At 47.6% G+C, this 23,744-nt stretch overlaps 1 protein-coding gene across 1 annotated transcript in view; it reads right to left on the reverse strand.

Moving 5' to 3' along the window:
• Nucleotides 1-23,744, reverse strand: part of Oca2 (OCA2 melanosomal transmembrane protein) — a 176,751-nt gene that overhangs the window by 115,222 nt on the left and 37,785 nt on the right. The window contains 3 exon segments of the mRNA XM_040733342.1: nucleotides 12,408-12,561; nucleotides 14,023-14,102; nucleotides 15,939-16,099. Coding sequence (XP_040589276.1) covers nucleotides 12,408-12,561; nucleotides 14,023-14,102; nucleotides 15,939-16,099 — 395 coding nt within the window.

Here is a 23,744-nt window from a genome sequence, read left to right on the forward strand (position 1 = left end):
GAGCTTTTGTTAAATCTTTAACACCTTTTTGATGTTTTCTGCAAATGACTAGAACTGCCAAGAGTGGCCATTTAGCAGGCCCCTCCCTTATGCCTGGCAGTCTTGAGTGGAAACCTGTCAATCCAACAGTCACTTTACTGGTAACTGCCACACTATCATCATGGCGGCCCAGATTTTTCTTTTCTTTTTAATTAGAAACAATCTTATTTTATAAATCAATCCCATGTCCCTCTCCTTCCCATCCTCCCATGTCCCCCACCAACCCCCATCCCACCCCTCTTCTGCTCAATAGAAAGGGTGAGGCCTCCCATGGGGGATCTTCAAAGTCTGCCATATCATTTGAGGTAGGGCCTAGGCCCTCCCTGTGTGTCTAGGTTGAAAGAGTATCTCTCTATGGGGAATGGGCTCCCAAAGTTCATTCATACACTTAAGGATAAATACTGTTCCACTACCAGAGGCCCCATAGGTTGCCCAGGTCTCCTCACTGACACCCACGTTCAGGAGGTCTGGTTCTGTCCTATGCTGGTTTCTGAGCTGTCAGTCTGGGGTCCATGAGCTCCCCCTTGCTCAGGTTAGCTGTCTCTGTGGGTTTCCCCAGCATGGTCTTGACCCCTTTGCTCATCACTCCTCCATCTCTCTTTTCTGCACCTGGATTCCAGGAATTCAGCTCAGTGTTTAGCTGTGGGTGTGTCTGCTTCTGCTTCCATCAGCCACTGGATGAAGGCTCTGGAACGGCGTTTAAGGTAGTCATCATTCTCAGCAGCCCAACTCTTTAGTACATCCTAAGCACTCTGAGGACACTTCAGCAGTTGCACAGAGGACCTGCTATCACCACAGCTGGAGAAATACCTTTGCTGTAAACATTCCGGACAATTGGTTCTGCTAGAACTTGGGATGTGGGAGGCGGGGGAATCAGGAGGTCAAGGTCATCCTCAGCTACAGAGTAAGGTCAAGAGCAGCCTGGATGATAAGAGCTGTTATCTCAAAAGGAAACAATTGAGATCTTATCTCAAAAGAACAGGAGGAGGGAGGGAGGGAGGGAGGGAGGGAGGGAGGGAGGGAGGGAGGGAGAGAGGGAGGGAGGGGGAGACAGGGAAGACTCTAACTAAAACCAGACATAAAAGTCTTCTGTGATTGGTGCAAACCCTCTTGTCACACCCCATCTCAATTCAGTCAATTTTCAAGGCAATTGGAGGACCCCTTTGTATTGTCTGCCTCCTAGTGTTGCAACACTGGGCCAAATGGGAGGTTTCTCCCAAACGGTCTTTTCATAACTACTTTTTTTCCCCCTCAATATATGTTTTTTATTTCAATTAGACAATCCCAGCTCCCTCTCCCATCCCTCCTCCCTTGTCCCTCCACCAGCCCCCCACCCAATCTCCACATCATTCCCCAGGGAGGGTGAGGCTTTCCTTGGGGGGGGGGGATCTCCAGAGTCTGTCATTTCATCCAGGGCAGGGCCTAGGCCTTCCCCCATGTGTCCAGGCTGAGAGAGCATCCCTCCATGTGGAGTGGACCCCCAGAGTCCATTCGTACACCATGGCGAACACTGGTCTATTACCCAAGGCCCCAGAGATTGCTGAGGCCTCCTCATAACTACTTTGGACTTTTATCTTAGTAGAACAGGCTACACTTGGCATGAAAAGGCAGATGTTGCCACAGCTGTGACGGTAAGAAGGGCAGCAGCAGCCGTGAATGGTGACTTGAGGGCGGCTGAGAGTGGTCCAGAGAGCCGCCATGATGAAAATAGGAGCAGAGGCCACAGGAAGAGTTAAGAGAGGCCGGCAGACTAGGAGTAACGGGAAGAGGAAGAGGAGCACCCTGGCTGAAGCAGGCTGTAAGGAGGAAGAGAAGAGTAAATGCAGCCTGGTGGTTGCTCAGGAGTGGCTGAAGGCTTGAGAACTGTACCGTGAGCCGTTGTCGGGGAGGCGGCTGGGGGGGGGGCTGAGGGTCCCGGCAGTGCAAGACCTGAAATCTGTCAGGGGCCTCCAGCCATCAGTCAGCTAGGCTGTATCACGTACTCATAGAGAAGACGTGACACTGAGACCACCCTGCCACTTCTTCTGACATAAAGCAAATTCCAAGAAACAGGCCTGGGGTTTACCTGTCAGTTAAAGAGTAGCTTAATTGGAAAACTACAAGGTCCTCGGGAGATAGGCCTGAGCAGTAGTAAATTGTAATAGATAGGATTGGATTCTGCTGTCAGGTTAATAAGCAACATAGGAGTTCCTACCCCTCACCTGTTGCCCTGTAGATTAGGTAGCCAGGCAACACAGCAGACCACCTCTCCCACTGACCTCTTGCCCTGCAGCTGCAAATACACCTTCCCCTCCTCACTTCCTTTATATAAATCCCTTTGTGATGAATAAAGGTGTCGCCTTGATCAGAATCCTGTCTTGACGTCCATTCCTGTATCCCCTGTCCTCCATCTTCCTCCTGGGTACCCTCCAGCCCCCACGTTCGGGGCAGAAAGCCACAACTCTAGCTATCGGAGACTCTCCAGCACCGGTGGCTGTGGAACCAAGTCTTGTTTGAGAACAGCACTGGTGGGTGGCTGCTGTCTGCTGCTGACACTGGCGACTGTGGAAACCTGAGGACCGCACCAGCCATGACATTCCAAGGATGCGAGGGACTACAGCCTTGGCAGTAAGTCTCCATCTATCTCGCACAGAGCCATAAGCCTCTTCTCGAGGCTTCCGTTGCTGTCAAACACCTTCGGTGGTTGAGAGCCACACCAAACCAAAGCGTTCTCAGAGGCCCTGATGGAAAGACGAAAGGAACCTACTTCCATGGCCTTGTCCAGGGGCAGACTTGGCCGGGTCTGGTCTGGGGCTGGGGTCAGGGCTTCAAAGATGCTAAGGAGCCTGTCGGTTTAGCTTTTTTTCCCCTCTGAAGAGACTTGAGTTATCAGTCTCAACGCCATGCGCTCAGTCTCAGACACCCTGGACATAGTCTGTGTTTCCCTTGCGCAATATTCGCTTTATGCTGACTTCATCTCATTTCTCGCCTTAAAACTGTATACGAGATGCTGTACTTCTTAATAAACGTGCTTGGCATAAGACGTAGCTTATGCAAGACCTCCCAGACCCAAACTTTCCTATCTTCTTACATTCTCATCTCTTGGTTTTCATCCTCCCTCTTCTTCCCACCCCACCCCCCGTTAGGACCCTGTCCCACTGAAGAACAACCCACTGGTCCAGGTCATTTAAGAGATTAGAGCTATAAGCCTAATCTGTTAGTACAGCATAGCACCTAGTCTTGAGCACCCAAAAAAAAAAAAAAAAACCTATGACAGTCAGCACTGGAAAGGCATCTCCTCACCTACTACAATGTGTACCTAGAACGAGGAGCCTAAACCTTTGGTAATAAGAGTGCATTTCTGAAAGCCTCACATGTGCTACCCAAGGGGATGATATCAGCCCTGCTAAGACCATAAGCACAGCTCCAACAAATGCTGACCATGTATAGAGTTGGAGGCACCATGAATCCACCTTCACGCCCCCATTTCATTTGCTTTTATTTGACATAACTCTTCAGACTTTAATGCAGAGCAAGCAGAACCTGGAAAGTCACAACAAAGTCAACAGTAAGCCACCGAGAGACACTGGCTAATACACTAAAACATAAAGTAGTCCAAAGCAGAGTGCTAGAGAGGTTAAAATATCAATCAGATGTGTGACAAAGGCCCTAAGGCAGAACAGAAAGCCTCAAATAGCGAATGGAAGACATAAGAAGACAATAATATGGCTTCTACATTATAAAGACATTGGCGGGAAGTCACCTGCTATACGAAAGAGGGTGGATGTGCCCAAGAGGCTTGCATAGTTGGACCACAAGGCATGAGTTTGTGTTGGAACACGGAGCTATGAGGGACTGGGAGTGAATTCTGGAAAACTGGACTGCGGGTTGCTGTGTGTAGGAGCTTTGAAATGGGAGAGCGGAGAATCAGAGAACCGTCTAGAATGTGGGATTTGAAGGCATGGAGTAGACAGCCCTGGAGCCGCCCGAGACAGTGAGTCCTTTCTTCCTGTCAGGGACCATTTCTACCTCTTTCCTATAGCTGTAGCTACATCCTAGTTAGTACATGACCTTGCAAAAATTCAAAGGAAAATGGGGTAGCTCACTGTGCGTCCCTGGGACCACAGCACCCTTGCCACTTACAAAGTTCTCAGGAACCCCCCCCCTTACTGGGAGACAGCGGAAGGTGGGAATGGCAGAGGGGACCCTGCTGGCAAGCAGTGCAGAAGAAAATCCCATCAGTAAAGCCAGCACAAGCCTCGTGTGGGCCAGCACCCCTGCCCCCATGAAGGCCATCCTGGGTTCCACAAATGGTGTACAGAGAATTAGAACATCCCACCAACACAATGCATGTGCACACCAGAGAGGGGGGGGAGAGACAGAGACAGAGAGACAGAGGGACAAAGAGAGAGAGAGAGAGAGAGAGAGACAGAGACAGAGACAGAGACAGAGAGAGAGAGAGCTGCCTTTCTCTTTCATAATCAACTAGGAAGCTACTGTAATCTGCAGATGAATAAAGTAAGATTACCGCAAGTCAGGATCTCAAATTTTATCCTGGCAGCAAGAAACAGCTGGAAAATGGAGTCTGATGTGGAATAATCCTGGGTGCTAAACACTGTGTCATACATTTACATGCCCGAATTCAGACAGAGGTGAGGCATTTATATACTTGACAGTGTTCTAAGAGCATGAGACTTCATGGTTAGTGGATGCTTTTAAGACCTTCCCTTTGTACGTATGGACCAATAACCTTACGCTGGTCACTAGTCAGAAGCCACCATCCCATCTTAGAAACTAACACATGACCAAGGACAGAGAGACTATCTGTGGTGGCTGGAATAAGAATGGCCCCCATGGACTCATAGGACGTGTGGTTTTGTTGGAGGAAGCGGTCACTAGGGGCAGGCTTTGAGGTCTCAGATGCTCAATCCTCACCCAGGGTGACAATCTCTGCCTGCTGCCGGTGGACCCAGATGTAGAACTCTCAGCTCCTTCTCCAGCACTATGTCTGTCTGCATGCTGCCATGCTTCCTCCATATAACTATAAGCCACCCCCAAAATTAAATGTTTTGCTTTATAAGAGTTCCATGGTAAACCAGGTGTTGTTGGTGCATGCCTTTAATCCCAGCACCCCGGAGGCAGAAGCAGGCGGATCCCTGAGAGTTTGAGGCCAGCCTGGTCTACAGAGCGAGTTCCAGGACAGGCTTCAAAACAATACAGAGAAACCCTGTCTCGACAAACCAAAAAACAAAGCAAAACAAAACAAAAAAATTCCATGGTCATGGTGTCTCTTCGCAAGAGAATAAAACCCAAACCGAGACACTATCCTGTGTCTCATTACTCCACATGTCCATCCCTGTCTAGGTCCACAGGTGTGGACCATTACAAAGGAAAATCCAGTCAACCTGCCTTGGAGTTAACTGCCTGGACCAGCATTTTGTTGAGCTCATCGCATTTTGAACCACATCCTCCTCCCTCCCTCTCCCTTCCTTTTGTTGCTGACTACATTGAAAGCATAGGGCCTGATCTCCCTCCCGTTAGTCAGGCCACGAATCCAACTGGACAGACATTGGTTACTGCCAAGGCTGAAGTGCCACCATTGCCCCTGTAAGGATAGATTGCGTGTTGGTTATTGCTGGGGTTCATGGGCAGACATCACAGCCTGGGTAGGACACCTGGTTACCCCCCTGGCAGCTTGCATAGCTCCTTCCGGTACTATGAAATCTAGTTCTCAGGGAAGAGGCTTTCGGGTCATATCCAGCCGGATTCCCCTGAGTTCTGAACTTCAACTTTGAGGATCCGAACCAGAGCAAGTGCAGTGGCAGACACTGTTTCCCCTGACCAAAGGAGGTTTCTCGTGCCTGATACTGGGCATTTCGTAAGATAGTCTACAACTCTTGGGGAGAGCATTATCGCCTCAAATAGCCTAACTTCACTTAACATGGATTTGGATGTATATTTTTATTTAATATATATTATGTGTGTGTTATTATATAGAGTATGTGTAACTTGGAGTAAACATAAAATTGTAAGATTCCTTGTGGATTTTTTTCAAACAACACAGAGTTATTCATTTCTTCCAAGTTAAAGCCTCTCCTCCATTTTTCTTATTTCCCTCTTCAATATCATTTGATTCTCTCTCTAGACCCCACCCCAGGTACAATTTAACTTTCCTGGTTTGTGTGGTTACATACTCACATCTAAAGAGCTAGAGCTAGGAAGCACAAATTAGAAAACATGCCATACTTGAATTTCTGAGTCTGGGTCATCTCACTCAATATTTTCTTGAGCTACTTCCATTTACTAGCAAATTTCATGACTTCGGTTTTCTTTATAACTGAATAGTATTCCATTGTCTATATGCACAGCATTTTCATTACCCATTCATCAGTTGAAGAACATTTAAAGTGGTTCCATTTGCTGACTTTTTCCTCCCAAGACAGGGTTTCTCTGAGTAGTCCTGGCTGTCCTGGAACTCACTCTGTAGATCAGGCTGGCCTTGAACTCTGGGACTCCCCTGCCTCTGCCTCCTAAGTGCCAGATTCAAGGTGCTATTCTCAGTTATTCCATTGATCTACATGCTTTTTCCATGCCCCTACTACGCTGTTTTCATGTCTTAAAATCTAGGATAGAAATCCCTCCAACATTGTTCTTTTTTGCTCAGGACTGCTTTGGCCATCTGTGGTCTTTTGCTGTACCACATGAGTTTTAGGATCTTTTTTTTTTTCTATTTCTGTGAATAATGTCATGGAGATTTTTTAAATTGAGATTGCACTGAATCTATACATTGCTTTTGATAGAACGGCCATTTTTCGAGATATTAATTTTACTAATCAACATATGTGAGACTTCTTTCCAGATCCTATTCACTTCCTCAGGCTCTATTTTTCAGAGATTTAAAATTTTTATTATACGGGTCTTTCCCCTCCTTAGCTGGGTTTATCCGTAGATACTCTGCTGCCTTCGAGGCTACTGTGAATTTTTGTGTGTCCGTGATTGCTTCTCAGTATGTCTGGTGTAGTGTGTAGACCGGGCGTTGATTTTGTGTCCAACTTCGATAAAATTGTTCATCATTCTTACAAGTTTTCTGGTGGCAATTTTGGAACCCCTTCTGTGTAATAACATACCACATGCAATTAGGAATAATTTGACTCCTTTGCTATTTGTACTCCTTTAATTTCCTTCTCTTCTTGCCTTATTACTCCAGATTGTGTTTCGAGCACCGTTTTTGAAAAGAAGTGGAGATGGTGGGCAGCCCTTTCTCATTCCTGATAATGATGATGTTGTTCTGGGATTTCCTCACTTAGGATACTGCTGTGTGTGCCTTTGTCACAGATAGCTTTCAATGTGTTGAGGTATAGCCCCTCTAGTATTACTGTGTCTGGGACCTTTATCATGAAGCCATGCTGGATTTTGTCAAAGGCCTTTTCTGTTTCTGTTGTCATTAAGCCCATTTGTATGATTTATTACATTTGTTGGCTTAAGTAGGTTGAACCATCCATGTATCTCCAGGTTAAAACCAGCCTGAGCATTGCGGATGACCTTTTCCCCCAGTATTCTGTGTACAGCTGGCTTGATGGACATAATTCTTTTAGCCTGTTTGTGTCATGGAAGGTTTCTATTTCTGCTTCAACTATGGCATATAGTTTTGCTGGTTATGGTAATCTAGGTTGGCCTCCACAGTCTTTTAGAACTTGCAGGGGATCGCACCTGGCTCTTCTGGTTTTAAGGTTTCCATTGAGAAAAAAAATTGTTCTGATGAGTTTGCATTGTATGTGACTTGTGTTTCTTCTATCGCAGCTTTCGATACTCTTGTTTTATTCTGTATATTCAACATTTTAACTATGATATGCTATGGAGAGTGTCTTTTTTATCTCATCTATCTGGTGTTCTGTGTGCTTCTTGTATCTGTATGTGTATTGCTTTCCTGGGTTTGGGGAAGTTTTCTTTGATGATTATTGACCTGGGATTCTTCTCCTTCACTCACGCCTATGATTTGAAGATTTTGTCTTTCCACAGTGTCTCATGGTTCCTGCATATCCCTCTCCTGTGTCTCGTTTGACTTTTTCTTTCCTATTCTTTGACTGAGTGGTCTAATTCCTCCACTTTATTGTTGAGTCTTGATATTCTGTCTTCTGCTTGATCCCTTCTACTTGTAAGAGTTCCCCTGAGTTTTCTAATTGGGTTGTTGAGCTTTTCAATCCCATCTCATTTCATCTCCAGTTTCTTTGTTATTTCTATATCCTTGGTGAATTCGGTTTTCAATCCTGGATTGCTTTTGTCATTTCCTTCAACCTATATTTCTTGGGCATCACTCAGGCATTTATGCTCTTGAAGTTTGTTGAGCTATTTCTTTGTGTCATCTTTAAACTTCCTAATTCTTCAATTATGTATATGATTGTTCTTTTACGTTCCTGGTCTTAGGGGTACACCTAGGTAACTCCCGCCGGACAACATTTCTACATTTTGCAGGGGACATGCTTACTATCTTAACCTTTCATGGCGTTTGTGTTTTTGCAATGATACCTGAGCACTTGGACTTCTATCCTTGGTTGTTAAGTCTGATGCAGACACAAGAGACTGGCACTTAGGATGTGGCACCCAGCACAAACCTGGAGTCTGAGTAGGGCATAGGTAGGGTGCACCAGTCTGAGCCAGGGTCCTGGTTGTGGGCCTGGGGTATGGGGACTGAGGTAGGTGCAGGCAGAGAAGGGTCAGGTGAACTCACCCAGCTGGGTCAGTGCGCAGGATCTTTGGGCTGAGAGAGGCCAGGCGGTTGGGTGTGGTGGGCTGGAATAAGGCCAGGAGGACACATGGGCTGGGGTGGTGTACAGAATATCAGTCCTGGCCTAAGCCTCAGGCTGAAGATAGCATCCCCTTGATGTGGGACCCTGGCTAAGTCTGAGGATTGTGGAGGGTGCCAGTGGGGTAGGTTGGGTGAGCAGACCTAGTAAGCTAGGCTGAAGTACAGATGCGCTGGCCAGGCTGTACCTGGAGATTGGTTACAGCACAGGCTGAATAAGGTTAGGAAGACACAGGGCCCTGGGCTGGCGCAGAAGATCATAACTTGCTTTTAAACCAAATGCTGCATAATGCATAAGCCAAACACAAAAAGAACAGAGCATCAAAGCCTGGCCTCACACAGAGGCTGCAAGCTTCTGCCTCTGCTTCATAACGGGGTAAAGGAATGACCCTTTGTGTTTCCAGAAGAAAGGAACCCAGGGTGGATGTCTGGGAAACGCATCGTCTCCTTTATGCTGCGAACTCCTTTTCGTTAAGACTGTCCAAGACGTTTTAAATGTGATTTTTTTCAGTCTGCAGACCTTCGCTGTGGTAGTATTTTTAGTATGCTATGCTGGGAAATTCTCTAAGGCCAAGGCCCAGTTACAGATCAAAGTCTGAGAGCCAGAAGGATTGCTCCAGCTTTGTTCTGCGCTTTCGGTGAGGGCTTTACAAGGATAAGAAATAGAACACTGAGGAAGGACCAGTAAGTTCTACCTCCACTATAGGATCAGAGGTATAAATAATCCAAGAAGTATCCTGAAGGGGCTCCATCCTATCCAGCTATTAGAGACATACGGGAACCCTGGCTGAGCAGTTGTCTCCTGCCCAATTACTTGTGGGTCAGTGACACAAAAACTAAAATATTGGTGTGGGCAGTGCTCAGGGGTCAGGCTGACAAGGCTCAGAACTCAGCACTGTCTCAAACATGCAGGCACTCAGGGGCGGCGTCTTGCTTATCGAGCTAGCTCCACGCCAGGTTCAAGCTGCTAGCCTCAACACTGACCAGCGGGCATGATAAGGGAGCGCCCATGCAGAACAGGCAAGAAAAGACCAGGAAACGGGTCACAGTCACAGGTAGCAGTGGCTGGTTCAAGGAGTCAGTGACAACGGAGTATGGGGAGAGTGAGTGGGTGGGTTAGTGGTTCACCCCAGGACTTCTTCCTCGGGCCAGGGGATCAGACAGCAGCAGTGTAGGTCAGGAAGACCTCACTTCCAGAGACATACCCCCCCTCAGTAACCCTTACCAGCGAAGGAATGCTACATTATTCTGGAAGCACAGAAATTACAGAAGCACAAACTAAAACGTAACTATTCTAACACTGCTACAACTTCCTTTCCCTTCTCTACCTAGGGACAAACCAACCAAGGGCAGAGTTTGGATGTCACACATTGTTGCATACGTGATTTTTGTTTGCAAGTTACAGCGATGCCTCGAAACAGGAATTTGATTTTACGTTTCAGTCCACAAAATATAAATCAAGTCAGATGAAAAAGCCTTGGAACATAAAACAATGAATGTTTAGTAAGTTCTCTGACCATGTGGGAACCAAACTCTAATTGCATAATTGAAAGACAACAGAGAAGGTGCTGAGGCTTACAAATTAAACAGCAAATACCTAAGCCAGGCGTGGTGGTATGTATCTACAGGTTCGGCTACTCAAGGAGGCGGAGACCAGAGGATCACTTAAGCCCAAGGGTTTGAGGCCAGCCTGGACAATATGTCAATACTCTGCCCCTCCCCCCAAATAAAAACATAATAATAACAAAATGGATATGTTGAATTTTTTGAAAGAGAACTAAATGAAGCTGAAACGCAAAGATCAAAACCAGCAGGGCACAGAGCTAAAGAAATGCTGACATGATTGGAGTCACGGTCGCTTAGTAAAGCATTTGTCGAACGTAAGTGTGCCCCAATGCATGTCCTAACATGAATCAATCGGATCAGCCAGTTAGCTAATACAAGTGAATCAAGTGACCACAGGGACCGACACAGACAAGTGTACCCCAACCCAGGACCCGATTATGGGAGGAATTCTCAGTATAACCTGAGAAGAGAGAGATTTTCCCCAGTCTCATAAGCAGCATCTACAGGACAACAGCTGATGTCTTACTCGTGGCGGAGGCTGGAAGTCCTGTCTGTGTGGTCAGAGAGCAGACTCTCACCACCTTATCATGGCTACTGTAAATGGGGGGAGGGAGGAAATTAACGGGATACAGGCTGGAAAGGAAAAAAATAAAACCACCCCCATTGCACAGGCTATAATGGTCTACCTTTAAAGTTTCAAGAATCCCAGAAGTAAATAAATAAACAGACTCCCATGAGATCAGGAAAGTGACAGATCACAAAAGTAACCTAAAAAGTCATCCACATGTGCTTACAGTGGACATCTGTACGCAAGAAAATGGAGTGCTATTTACAACTGCTCCGAAGAGAAGGAACTGTGAAGATTTAGCAGAAACCAAACAGAATAGGGTCTACACAATGATTTTTTTAACAGGAGCCAAAATAAACTAAGAGATACGGCCGGCCGTGTGCATATACAGTGTATAGGGAAAAAGACTAACCACCACATGGAGTAACTTTGGGGAAATGTAGCAAGTGAGACTGGGGAAATGTAGCAAGTGAGATTTTGGGGAAACACTGTAGCAAGTGACAGGTGTCCCCTCCAGTGTGAGGACAGAACAGGCCTGCCATGATCAAGACAGTGAGAGAGAGGGCTGAGAGGGGAAACGTGCCCAGACAAGGAACTGAGAAGTATGCCCCACAAGGCCTCTAGCTGCTTTTAAGGTTTTTTTTATTTGTTTATTTTATGTATATGGGTGCTTCACTCATACGCATGTCTGTGGACTGTGTGCATTCCTGGTACCCATGGAAGCAACAGGAAGAGATTGGACCCCTTGGAATGGGAGCTATGCAAAGTTGTGAGCCTCCATGTGAATTCTGGGAATTAACCCCAGACCCTCTGCAACAAGAACAAATGCTCTAACCATTTGCAATCTCTTCAGTCGCTGCAATCCCTCCCTGCCCCAAACTTTTTTTTAAATACATACAGGGACAAAAGCAATTCAGCAGAGAAGAGAAAACTTTCTTGATAAGGGTGCTGGGGTAGTTAGACATCCATGAGTCTGAAAATGAACCTCTGTCTGGGACACACGCAGATACTGGTTGAAACTTTAAATATTTTAGGGAACTTAGAGCTGAGCAGTAAGTCCTGAGACTTCACGCTAAATAATAATCTATAAGACATGCAAACTTTATAAGGCACACAAGAGAAAATATTTGCAAAATGCATATCCAGCAAAACTCTGTATGTTTGTATCTCAAAAAAATACGTAAGTACTCAAAACTCAACATTAAAAATGCAACTACAGATGACAACTTACAGACATCTCACTAAGCTGTCCTGGTCCTCTCACACCTGATCTTGTTTTGGTCGGTGCTCACGATTCAGCAGCTATTTGGGGGCAATTGCCTTTTCTACCTAGAATGAGGGACAGTCTAATCCTTAGGTGCACCTTCCCAACTTGACAAACTGAAGTTGAGTCTATCAAAGCAGACGACACACTGTCGCGGCTAGATCACAGGAAGCAGGCATAGCAGTTACCTCAAATATTACCAGAGTATAAACCCCTGTGAGGATGGCCACTGCGATCGTCACTTGTGCTTCAACGCTTGCCCCGAGGAACTGATGGGCCAGCAAGAGAGGAACGAGGCGAGTCTGTCGGAGGGAGGCCTGGATGCTGATGGAAACAGCCTCCCTGCAAAATAAATCGAAGGTCTTGAGTTCGATCGGGTGACTAATTGGTGCACTTCTTCCGTATCCTTTCTAGCTCATTGGCATGGCCAGAGCCAGAGTCCAGGGTGTTCCACAGTGACTCAGCCCAGTGCCCAATCTCACAGACAGAGGAGCCCTAGATACAGTCTTTCTGGGACGCTGGACAAGGGCTCTTCAGCCTTTCGAAGGTGCCACTACAACAACTGGCAGAGTGGGTTTAGCCAACCGTTCCCTCCATCCTCATCAACACAGTGGAGCGCTTCACCCGCTAATGCAGAGAATCTCCAGCTGCTTGAACTTCGGTCACCAGGAGCGCTGAACAGCACCTCACATGGGAAGCCTGAGGACAGCCAAGGAAGTCTCTCGGCTGTAACTCTGGTGAACCCAGCGATGCCCGCTCCCACCCCAAGCTCACGTGCCGAACTCCTGACTCCCCTGACCTCAGAGCGTGATTTAGAGACGGTTCCTAAGGAAGACACAATGGCGAAATGAAGTCATGGGGGTTAGGCCTTAATTCAGTGAGTCCTCCTGTCCATCGGCAGAGACGAGGACACAGCCACACAGGGAAGACAAAAGCCCTCATGGTGAGCTAAACCCGTCCTCAGCCTGATGTCAGATTCCCAGTCTCGAGTTCGGAATAAATGAGATGCTTCAGCCCTCCAGGGTAGGCACCCTAACTGACTTTTGTCGTAACCACGGTGGCTATCACCCACAACCACAATGCAGGTAGAAGACAGTTGTGCTTTTAGTTAAATAAGAAGCCCAAGAAGCCCCAAATCTCCCAGGAGATTATATCCAAGACCCCCAAAGATACCAAAACCAGGATACTCAAATCTCTCGTGTAAACTGTCATAGTATTTGTGTACTATTAATAAGATATGAACATAAACTAAAACATGCCTTCACTTCAAAGTGGGTATGGAAGCCAATCCTCTGATGTCCTGGATTGGGATAGTTACAATGTCTCACGCAGACATTTGCACTTGCTGTCCACATTGAATGTGTGAGTGCCTTGTTCAAATCACATAACTCTCCTGCCACTGTGGGTGCCCAAATTTGGACTCCTACTTCTTTAAGCAAGTGATATGGTTCGGATGTGCCGTTCAAAATGTCTGGTACAGGAAACTTATATGTTGATAGGGAGGTACTTAGGTTTAGATGAGCTTCTAAGAGTGAGTCCCCGTAAATACAGCTGTGTCTCTGGAAGAAGAGACACAGACTGGCAGGCCTGCTCTGCCTTGCCATTGGATGCAGCCTAATGGCCTCACTGCACGTCAAGATGTTGGCCCTGTGCTCTCGGCCTCCTCAGCCCCAGGACAGTAGATAAATAAATCACCATTCCCTACAAATCACTGGGTCTTGGATACTCTGGTATACCAGCAGAAGACAGAGTGGAGATGGTAAGCCTCACCCAGAAAACTCGTCCTGAAACCCAAGAACCCACCTGCTCATGATCTCAAAGGTTCTGCTCACCACCACGTGCTCGCTTCTTGGACTTAAAAGGACAGTCCAGTTGTGAGTGACCTATAGAAGTCAAAATATACAGTTCTAGTAAGTCTTTGGGGAGAACCACCAGGAAACACAGGGGTATACATTCTGTACAGATACGACATTTTACAAATACTCTCAAATTACAATTGATCTAACGCTTGAATATAGTAGAGCCTGTAGGAGGCGGGGATAAGGAAGTCCAACAATACTGATTCTTGAGTGAAGTAAATCACTATAAGTTATTGGAATTATTTGAGTCTTGGGCAGTCCTTTAGTCCTCTGAGGCAACTTTTAAATGCCTCCTTAGAATTGGCTCCTACTTACAGCCAGGAGGCACAAACCTGTCCCCCAAGAAACCCCAGCAACCTGTGTCACATAGCCCACTCCCACAGAGCCGAGCTGGAGCAGCAGCTGCTGCAGACATAACTGGCCCAAGCCAACACAGCGGATGGCAGCATCCTCGAGGACCAGAGAGAAACTTCCAGTGGAGGACAGTGGTCTCCCTCACAGATGCAGAGAAGGTGAACAGAGCAACTCTAAACCAGAGGTCTCATATGTGAGAAAACAGAACTCATATTAAAAGACTTGTGCTTGCAAAGACAGTGTCTGGGGGAAGCGTTCTGTGTTTCTGGAGATGAGTGGGGGGGGCATTTGCGAAGTGCCAGCACGTTACAGAGAAACTTCTGGCAAGAATGAGGAGAAGCACTACCACTCACTTAATGTGGACAGTCAATATGCAAAGCTGAGAAGGCACCTAGACAAGGGACCTTACTTCCAGTTATCTGTAACATAGCAGGAAAACTCATAACGACCTGTGATGACAAAGTAACTTGAAGAATTTGCGACTTTCTGCCACAGAGATGATGAATGTTTGAGAAGACCCCAATGTCAACTACTCTGACTTGATTATTACACATTGTATCTATACAAACGTCGAACTATTACACTCTACCCAAGAAGTATATGTATGCATATCGTGCCAATTTAAATTTTAATCACAAAATAATGTTTAAAGGCATCAGCTTCTACCTCATGGTCTTTGGCGTAAGAAGTGAAGAGGCACAGGGTAGACATATCTGCCCCTCGCCCCACTCATTTCGGTGGGCTGTGTACCTCACGTGGGGAACTTAGTTTCTGTCCTGAGGTCATTCTATGATTTAGAATGCTAGCATTGTACAGGCCAGTGGCAATTACCATCCTTGGTTATAATTTGGACTTTTGTCCCGTGGACTACAATCTGCAGAGCACGAAAATGTAATAAGAGGTACAGCCTTGCGAGTAAGCGGGGCTTCCTTGCAATGGTTGGTTACCTCAGGGAAAACCCCTGAGCACAGGGAAATCTTCCATGCAGGTGTTCCCGCGGGTGTCCAGTGGGGTCATTGACACCAGGACTTTTGACGCACAGGTTCCAGTCGCTACTGGGTCTCCTAGTGCACGCAGGTACATTTTCAGAATGGGACTTTGAAGGCAAGCTCTGCACGGAGCCCGCGGACACACGGCTCAGGAACGCATGTGCTTAGCAATGCCACAAACACGAGGCATCTGTGGCACCCACCTGTCCTCTGTGCTGTCAGGTGAGTCCCAAATTGGTTTGCATTTTACAGCAAAAAAAAAAAAAACTGCCGACATCCACGATGCTTCTCTGAATAAGCTAGTCAAAATGGTTATTGCATGAAAAACTTGCAGGTGCGACTCGACTGTAGCGTCGCGGGGGAAATAATTTCAGCGACACAGCGGCAGAAGAGCATCAGCGACTCCACTGACCATGAAGTCACTGCCTTTTGGCTTCCATAAAACCCATTCATTGGGAAACCCAATTTACAATGAGGCTGTAATGAGATTTTACAGATCCTTTCAAATAAGTGTAACCTGTTGTGGTCGCCGCCACCTGCTGCCCGTTGGGTCGGCTTGGGTCACCACCACCACAATGTGGTCGTCTTTCCTTGTCCCAGTTGGTCCAGCAGCCATCAGGGGCCCTGCCAGGTCCAGCTGAAGCATTACGGAGTCCGCGTGGCCACCCAGGCTCACAGCTGAGGGTGTGTCAAGGCAAACCACAGAGCCAGGAAGAAAAACACCTGCTATTTCATCCCCCCACCCCACCCCCCAACAACACCCTGTCCAAGACACGCCCCTTCCTAGGAGAGCTCACAAAGCAACATGCATCCAGCCATTGGCTCCGTCCCCTGTACCGGCGCCCGCTTACCACCCCAAGCCCTCACCACTACACACACAACTGGATTCATACGGCTCCTTCACGTGTAACGTCTGCTCTCTTGAGTCCTGGGTGACATCCACGCAGTACGCACGGCCCTTCTCCTCGCTTGCACAGTTTACAGCCAGCATAAAATTCCCACCCACGCTCAGGAGCCCATAGAAGGCCGGATTCTCTCACGAAGGAACCAACCCATACCCACATCTAAGTCACAGGGTATCAAATCCCCAGGTATAAGACGGAAGACCGCAGTGAGAATCAAAAGCCTTCTGAAACTGGCAAAACAAAACAAAAGTCAGTGGTCCACAGCAAGTAAGAGTGTTGAAGGTGGCCAAGCTCACGGTCAGCCATGCCTGTAAGGGAAAACGGACCCCTCCCATCTCAATTCTTCCCACCTGCCCTTCCCCTTAGCTCCTACACCCCTGCCTGTGTCTTGTGCAAACACGGGAGTCCATGTTCCTCAGCTGTGTCTCGATTCAGAACCTCCCTCCTCCGCTGCCAGGCCCTAGCAGCATGGAGTGTGTCCGCGTTAGTAGACTGTACGGGAATGGGCAGAGGCGCGTTTGAAGCAGGTCTTCAGAAAGAGCTTGCCGGGTCAGCGGCCAGTCCTTGGCTCTGCCTCTAGTCCCTAGAAATGCAGTTGGTTTATTGGAGGCACAGTACCTATGGGGTTTCTTCTGAGAGTTAGGGAGAGTCGTCAGTAAACGGCTCACTTTCTTTTTCATTGTTTTTTTTTTAATTTTCAAAACATACCGTTTAAAAAAAAAACACCTGGTAGAGGAAATGTTTGTTGAACCGAGTGATCTGTGTGACCGCAGCTCCACACTGCTGGGCACTTGGGTTTAGAAGGGATCAAATGGGAAACGGAAGTCACACATGGAGCAAAATTTACAAGAGAAAGGGTGCAAGAGACCCTGTTGCTCTGCCAGCCTGAAACTGTCCCTGTCCTGGTCCTTCCCCCTAAGCTGACTTAGAAGAGACAGCTTTACTAGAAAAGAAACGATAAAGGTCTTGAAGACGTCAGAAAGCAGAACAGTGCCACCTAGAGGCAAACCTCAGAAGAGCAGCGGGTGTCTCTCCAGTATTTGAGCGTTTATCTACAACACAGTATAAAAAAAAAGCTTTTGTTCTCGATATTCTTCTTCTACATGTGGACAAACGCCTGATAAGAAGAAACTGGAGAGCATAAAAATTTATTCTCAGTATCAGTTTGAAAAGATCTAGTCTTCCGCGGTGGGGAAGGCATGGCCGTTGCAGGCAGAGCATCCTGGAAGGGAGGCTGGGACAGCAAGGCTGGCCTGTAACCCTCAAGGCCCACTCCACTGACCCACGCCAATCAAAGATTCCACAGCCTCCCCCAAACGGTGCGTGAGTCTTGGTGGGGCCTAACGCACTAGCGGGGAGGCAACATTGAAACACCCTATAGTTTGCCATTCAGGTAGAGAACACAAAAAAAGTGACAGGGACAGCTGGGTGTGGCCGCCCACACCCAACACTCAGAAGGCGGAGGCAGGCAGATCTCAGTGAGTTCGAGGCCGACCTAAGTCTACAAAGTAGGTTCCAGGGCAGCCAAGACAGTTGCACAGAGAAACCCTGCATCAGATAGATTAGATAAATATAGATAGATAGACAGACAGACAGACAGACAGACAGTGCATTTCCCAATGCACACCAACCCGAAGCTTGGCATTGAGCTAGAATGACTTCCACACTTGGCCAGTGCAAGCCTCGGGGTTGAGCCCTACCCTGCAACTCTCTTTAACCTAAGTCCTCCAGCCACAGTCCAGATTTCTCTCTGCCTGGGGCACCCATCCTCAATGACCCACCCACACCCACACACACACACACACACACACACACACACACCCACACACACACACACACACACACACACACACACACACACACGTCTGCAGAACTTGACAGTATGCTTTGTTCTCTGAAACACAGCCAAGGGCCGGGTCCGCACCCACCACGCCTCCCTGAATCTGCTGTACTCTGTGCTTATTGACAGCGGCCTGAAACTTGAGGTTTCTCTCCCTACCAGGCGCAGCTCTTCAAGCAACAGAACGCCTTCTTACTCTTTCTTTCTCTGCTTTAACTTCTCTGGAGAACAATCCCTAGACGGTACACGGTCACCAGACAACAGTTAGTGTATGGCATCATCCTTCAAGTCCTCTCCATCTAGACAAGAGTCAGACAAGGGCACGGAGAAGACAAAAAGTAATAATAATCCCTCCATTTTCTGATGCCTCAGCCACATTCTTCCTGTCTTGCCATTTGCTTGAATTTCAGCTTCCCCTGTCATTCAAGACCTAACTAAACATCCCCTCGGAGTCCCGAGACTCATCCTCAGAGGTCTCGGGGGCGGCCTGTAGCTCCTCATCTCCCGCTGTCCCTTCGAGGGCAGGGCCCTCCTCTTCCACTCCGGGGCTAGCTGTCCCAAAGTCGGGGACCTGGATTTGTAGCAGGGAGGAAGACATGAGAAGAAGCTTTAGAAGGGCAGGCAGCAGTCTCGAAGAAAAGCCTTTGCTGACACCCCCCCCCTGTCGAGTCCCCAAAGGCTTACCTCCCTCTTTCCCATGGAGCCCTTAAACATCAGGCTCCGCGTTACCACGCCCAGGTTCCCTGCTTGCTTAAGATTTGGCCCCTGTTTTGCCCTGGGCCTTGACTTCGGTCTCTTCCCTGGCCTGCAAGCTGTCCTCGTGACACCGGACCCCACCCTGAGGGTTCTGTCTTCCTTTGCCATAGACACTTCGAGGGTCATTTGCCTGGATTACAAGGTTTCCAGGTATTCGGTTAATTATTGTCCCTGTGTAGTCCTGTAAGGGGGTGGGGGGTTCTGCAAGAAATTAACATTGGGAATGGTGGGCTGAGTGAAACTGAGTGCCCTCCCCCAATACATCAGACACCATCCATCCAACCGCGGAGTGCAGGTGGAAAAGGTCCCCGAGGGAGGGTTTGGTCTCTCTGCTCACTCGTGGGCCAGATCTTCATCTCCCGCTCCAGGCTGGGACCTTCAGTCTTAGACTGGGTCATACGCCACCACCCCCAGATGCCCGGGCCTCTGAGTTACGCTTGGACTTACAGGTGGATGTCTCAGTATTCACAATCATGTGAATGCCTTAAAATATATATGTGTGTGTATGTATATCGAGATATATATATACTTGTTTTGTATATCTATAACTGTATATGCATATATGCCTATATGTGTGTATATATGTATATAGATATATACTTTTTATACCTATAGCTGTATATATACATATATGCATGTGCGTGCGTGCGTGCGCGTGCGTGCGTGTGTGTGTGTGTGTGTGTGTGTGTGTGTGTGTGTTCTATCTGTGTTTCGTTAGTCTAATTTATGGGGCCCTATATTTGGAGTCCCTAAGAGGGCAGTGGGGGAAATTGTTTTCATTCCCTACACCACCTCCTATATATTCACTGATAGCTCTGGCTGCTGCTGAAGAAGAGGGGCAGAAGAGAGCGTGGAAAGGGAGAGGTAGAAAGAGAAAGGATGAGGTGCTGAGAAAAGGGGGGAGAAGGGAAGAAAGAAGGAGGAGAGGAAACAAAGAAAAGAAAGCGGGAGGGAGCGAGGGAGGGACGGACAGACGGACGGACGGACGGACGGACGGAAGAACAAATCTAGAAACCTGTAGGTACAGGGTCACTGGCCTCCGCTCCTTTACATAATGGCCGGGGAGCCTTTGCGGTCCTCTCCCGTAGCAAGCACAGACGACAATTCAGGGACAAAGAACTTCAGGTGCCTGCAATTACAGGTTTCTAAAATAAACCCTGCAATTACTGAGCCTGACACAGCCTGACTGCTGCCACGAGGAGACACAGATGTTCGCAAGGAAGACATAGCCTTGTTATTCCGCAACCGAGGACCTCTCTATCCGAACGTCTTTTCTGTCACCGGGCGCACATAGCTCCCCCCACCCCCCACCCCCGTGCCTCTGGCCTCGGCTCCAACCAGGAAGGCTCTGGCAAAGGTCAAGAAAGGAGACTACCCGGGCTGTGCTTAATTCTCTTTTTTCTGAGAACTGCTCTGTTAATCCCCCGTTTGCTCAAAGGTCCCCACACTTTGTCTGTGTCTTTGTTTTGGTGTTCTAAGACAGGGTCTCACTGTGGAGCACGTTTTCATCTCCTGCCTCAGCTTCCCAAACGCTTAGATCACAGTCATGCTTCGCCAACATCCTAGACCCGAAGGAAAAAAAAACTAATTAAAAAAAAAAATAAGCTAGTGTCATCAAGCACGCTCTGTCTGCCAGTTCAGACAGTATGGCCCTGGCTTTGACCTATGTATTGAATGAACCCTGTGCCTTATCTCGAAGAGCATAATTGTACCAAGAAAGCCAGATAACCCTGGTTAACAGCTTCCCCTACAATAGCTCTGTAAATCCCCCATTTGCTCAAATAGAACTTTGAGTTGTTGTCTCTGGAAAAAAAATGTTTAATTGATATAAGTGAAACTTGGGAACAGGAGCCGAAAGCAAATCACTCACGGAAGCATATATAGGAATGCAACATGAAAGCTCAAACCCATATGAAAGCTATGGAAGACTTGTGTTCAGGGCAAAGGCTCCTTGAGCTAGGGGCCTCTGTACACCTTCTGCAGTATACAAATCCCACGTTGACTTCTACTTCCCCACTGGGTACGGGTCCAAGAGGATCACAGGCCGGCAGCATTCACAGACCCTCGCCGAGCATTTCTAACCTAGTGTCTCGAGAGAGGAGCCACAGGAGATCTACGCTGACCGTGGACTTCTGAGGAGCCCATGTGAAATTGCCTCCCATAGAGTAATAATTGTCCTAAACCCCCCCCCCGGGACCCTAGCCATCTTGCCTGGCTGCCCCCATGCCCCCATCTCCTTCTGTCTTTTCCTTCCACCCAGAAAATAGGAAATGAGCTTCCCTGTTAACCTGTGTTGCCCAGAAGACATGGGCCACTGAGCCAGACAGGTCATGTGCCCCCTGGTGGAGACTAGCATGTGTGACTGTCAGTGAAGAGCTTTGTAGGGCCGCTTTAGAATAAACATCATGGTGGCAGGGCAATGGGGGCTTTACCTGTTGGTATCTAGTCTCCTCCTAAACTGCTGTGATTACGTAGGATGCCTATGTGATGATGATTTTGCTGCTGGTCCTCACAGGGTTCCTGGCACCGCACACACCCATCAGCAGCTTTCTGACACCTCTCCTCCCTCTGTGAGTTCTCACTGAAGACACAGCTCAGCAACACTGCAGGTCCCTAGAAGGTTTAAAGCCTCTGCTACAAAGTTACCCCAGTGGTGGGAGAGCAGCATCCTGGGGGCCAGGATGAAGCCAGTGCCTTGGGGAGAAAAGCAAAAGAAGCCAGGGGGTGGGAGCAAAAGAAGCCAGGAAGCATGGTGGGGGGGTGGGGAGTCTTGGATTTTTCTCAACCAAGGAAGCAGAAGAGAGAGAGAGAGACAGAGGGGCTGCCAAAATCCTAGATCTTCAGCAATCGCAAGGGGAAGTGATTCCTCAACTGAAATTGAAACCCGGGCACCCCTTTCCCATAATGAAGAAGGTACAACGATGTCAGAAAAGGCTCGGTCGGCCATCAGAGCAACCCTGCAGTGAAACTCGGGAAAACGGAGAGAGCCTCCTGCGCAAGGACTTGGAAGGTAAGCTACACGGATGACAAGTGGGTGGGGGAATGTCCTTCTGCATGCTGTGAGTACACGGTTTCTCGTATTGGTTTCATACAATGCTGATTGGCCAGTAGCCAGGCAGGAAGCATAGGCTGGGCTGCCAGGCTAGCAGAATGCTGAGAAGAGGAAGGCAGTGAGTAGGTCCGGAGGCTCATGCCAAGTAGCTACTGAGAAGACAGGACACTGGGCGTCCTCCAGTAAGATAAGACCATGTAGAGATACTTAGATTAATAGGGCTGGGTTGATAACTAAGAGAGAGCCAGACAGTAAGAAGCCTAAGTCATTGACCAAACAGTTTGTAACTAATATAAGCCTCTGTGTGTTTATTTGGGATTAAATGGCTGCGGGACCAGGTAGAATAAGAATCTCCTTCTACAACAAATGCAAAAGTGACCCCATTTTATACAGTGTAAGCATAATAAATACTGGAATTTCACTTTCTAGGTGCATTAGTTCCTTCCATTTTTTTAAATTAAAATTCTCAGAGAAACAAACACATCTTTTAAACCGTCATTTCAAACAGTGATGGGGAAGTCCTGTGTATATGTCAATAAAGCACTGCTGGCCAATAGGGAAGCAAGATAGGTGGGACTAGGAGTCCAGGAGGACTCTGGGTAGGAGAAACACAGGGAGTCAAGATGTAACGCCATAAGGATAAGAAGCCTGGAAACTTTGCTCTGGTAAGAGAAATACTTAGATTAACAATCATGGGATAAATACTTAAGTCAGAGCTAGCCAGTAAGGAACAAGCAAAGGCCAACAGCTTCATAATTAATACAGCGTCTTATGTGTTATTTGGGGACTACAACGCGGCAGAGCCCAGGCGACTGGTGGGGAAAAACCAAAGCAGCTGACAAGGAAAAGGCTTCTCTTTACAAAACAGCATTCTAAAGTGCCTGGGAATAAACCCAACCAAGGAGGTAAAAGACCTTTGCTGTGAAAAATTTGAGCTGAAGGAAAAATAAATTAAATCTGTGCTTGTGGACTGGCAAAATTCATGTGGGAAATGATTGTATTGCTAAAAGTGATCTGCAGATCCATACAATCCCCATCAAAAACCCAGTGACGTCCTTCACAGAACTAGAGAAAAAAAAAGCCTCAAATTTCATATGAAACACAGAAGACCCTGAGTGCCCCAAGTCTAGCAAAAAGAATGATGCTAGCAGTATTGCAAAACCTGAACTCAAACTACACCTCAGAGCCATAGTGACAAAAGTGTGTGCAATCGGCACCAAAAAAATAATTTTAAGAAATACCAAAACTAAGAGGACACGTAGGGACCCCGCCCCTGCATGAACCTGGGCCCCATTCTTCTAGGCCCTGGTGAATCCCAGTTAATGAAGTTTCTCCCGTTGATTGGGCAGATCTGTGGGATCACGTATAAGACTCCATGAGCTGAAAATGGGAACACACTGGGGTCCCTCAGCCATGTGCCCAACCCCTCAGTCTTCCTGTTTCCTCCCAAGCAGCAAACCTACCGTCTCTTCCTCAGGAGACTATCTCCTGAAGGTAATCTAAAAACTGATGAAGATGCTCTTACTTCCACAGTGTCTCAAAATCGCCCGCCCCAAAGCACCAACATATCTAGGTCCTACTTGTCCCCTGTTTTACCCCCCAACACTTGGAATTGTGCCCCCTCTTATCTTTCTGTTCCTCTTTCTCTTTATTTGCAGGCTTCTCTCCGGAGCATTCCTTGTCTGGCTACACAAGTCCCCCCATAGTAAGGGGCCCCCTGGTCCAAGGCACCACTCACCAAGTCGATAGGAACCACCTGTACTGCAATGC

This window comes from Mesocricetus auratus, unplaced genomic scaffold (assembly GCF_017639785.1).
Source record: "Mesocricetus auratus isolate SY011 unplaced genomic scaffold, BCM_Maur_2.0 Super-Scaffold_100030, whole genome shotgun sequence".
Lineage (NCBI taxonomy): Eukaryota > Metazoa > Chordata > Mammalia > Rodentia > Cricetidae > Mesocricetus > Mesocricetus auratus.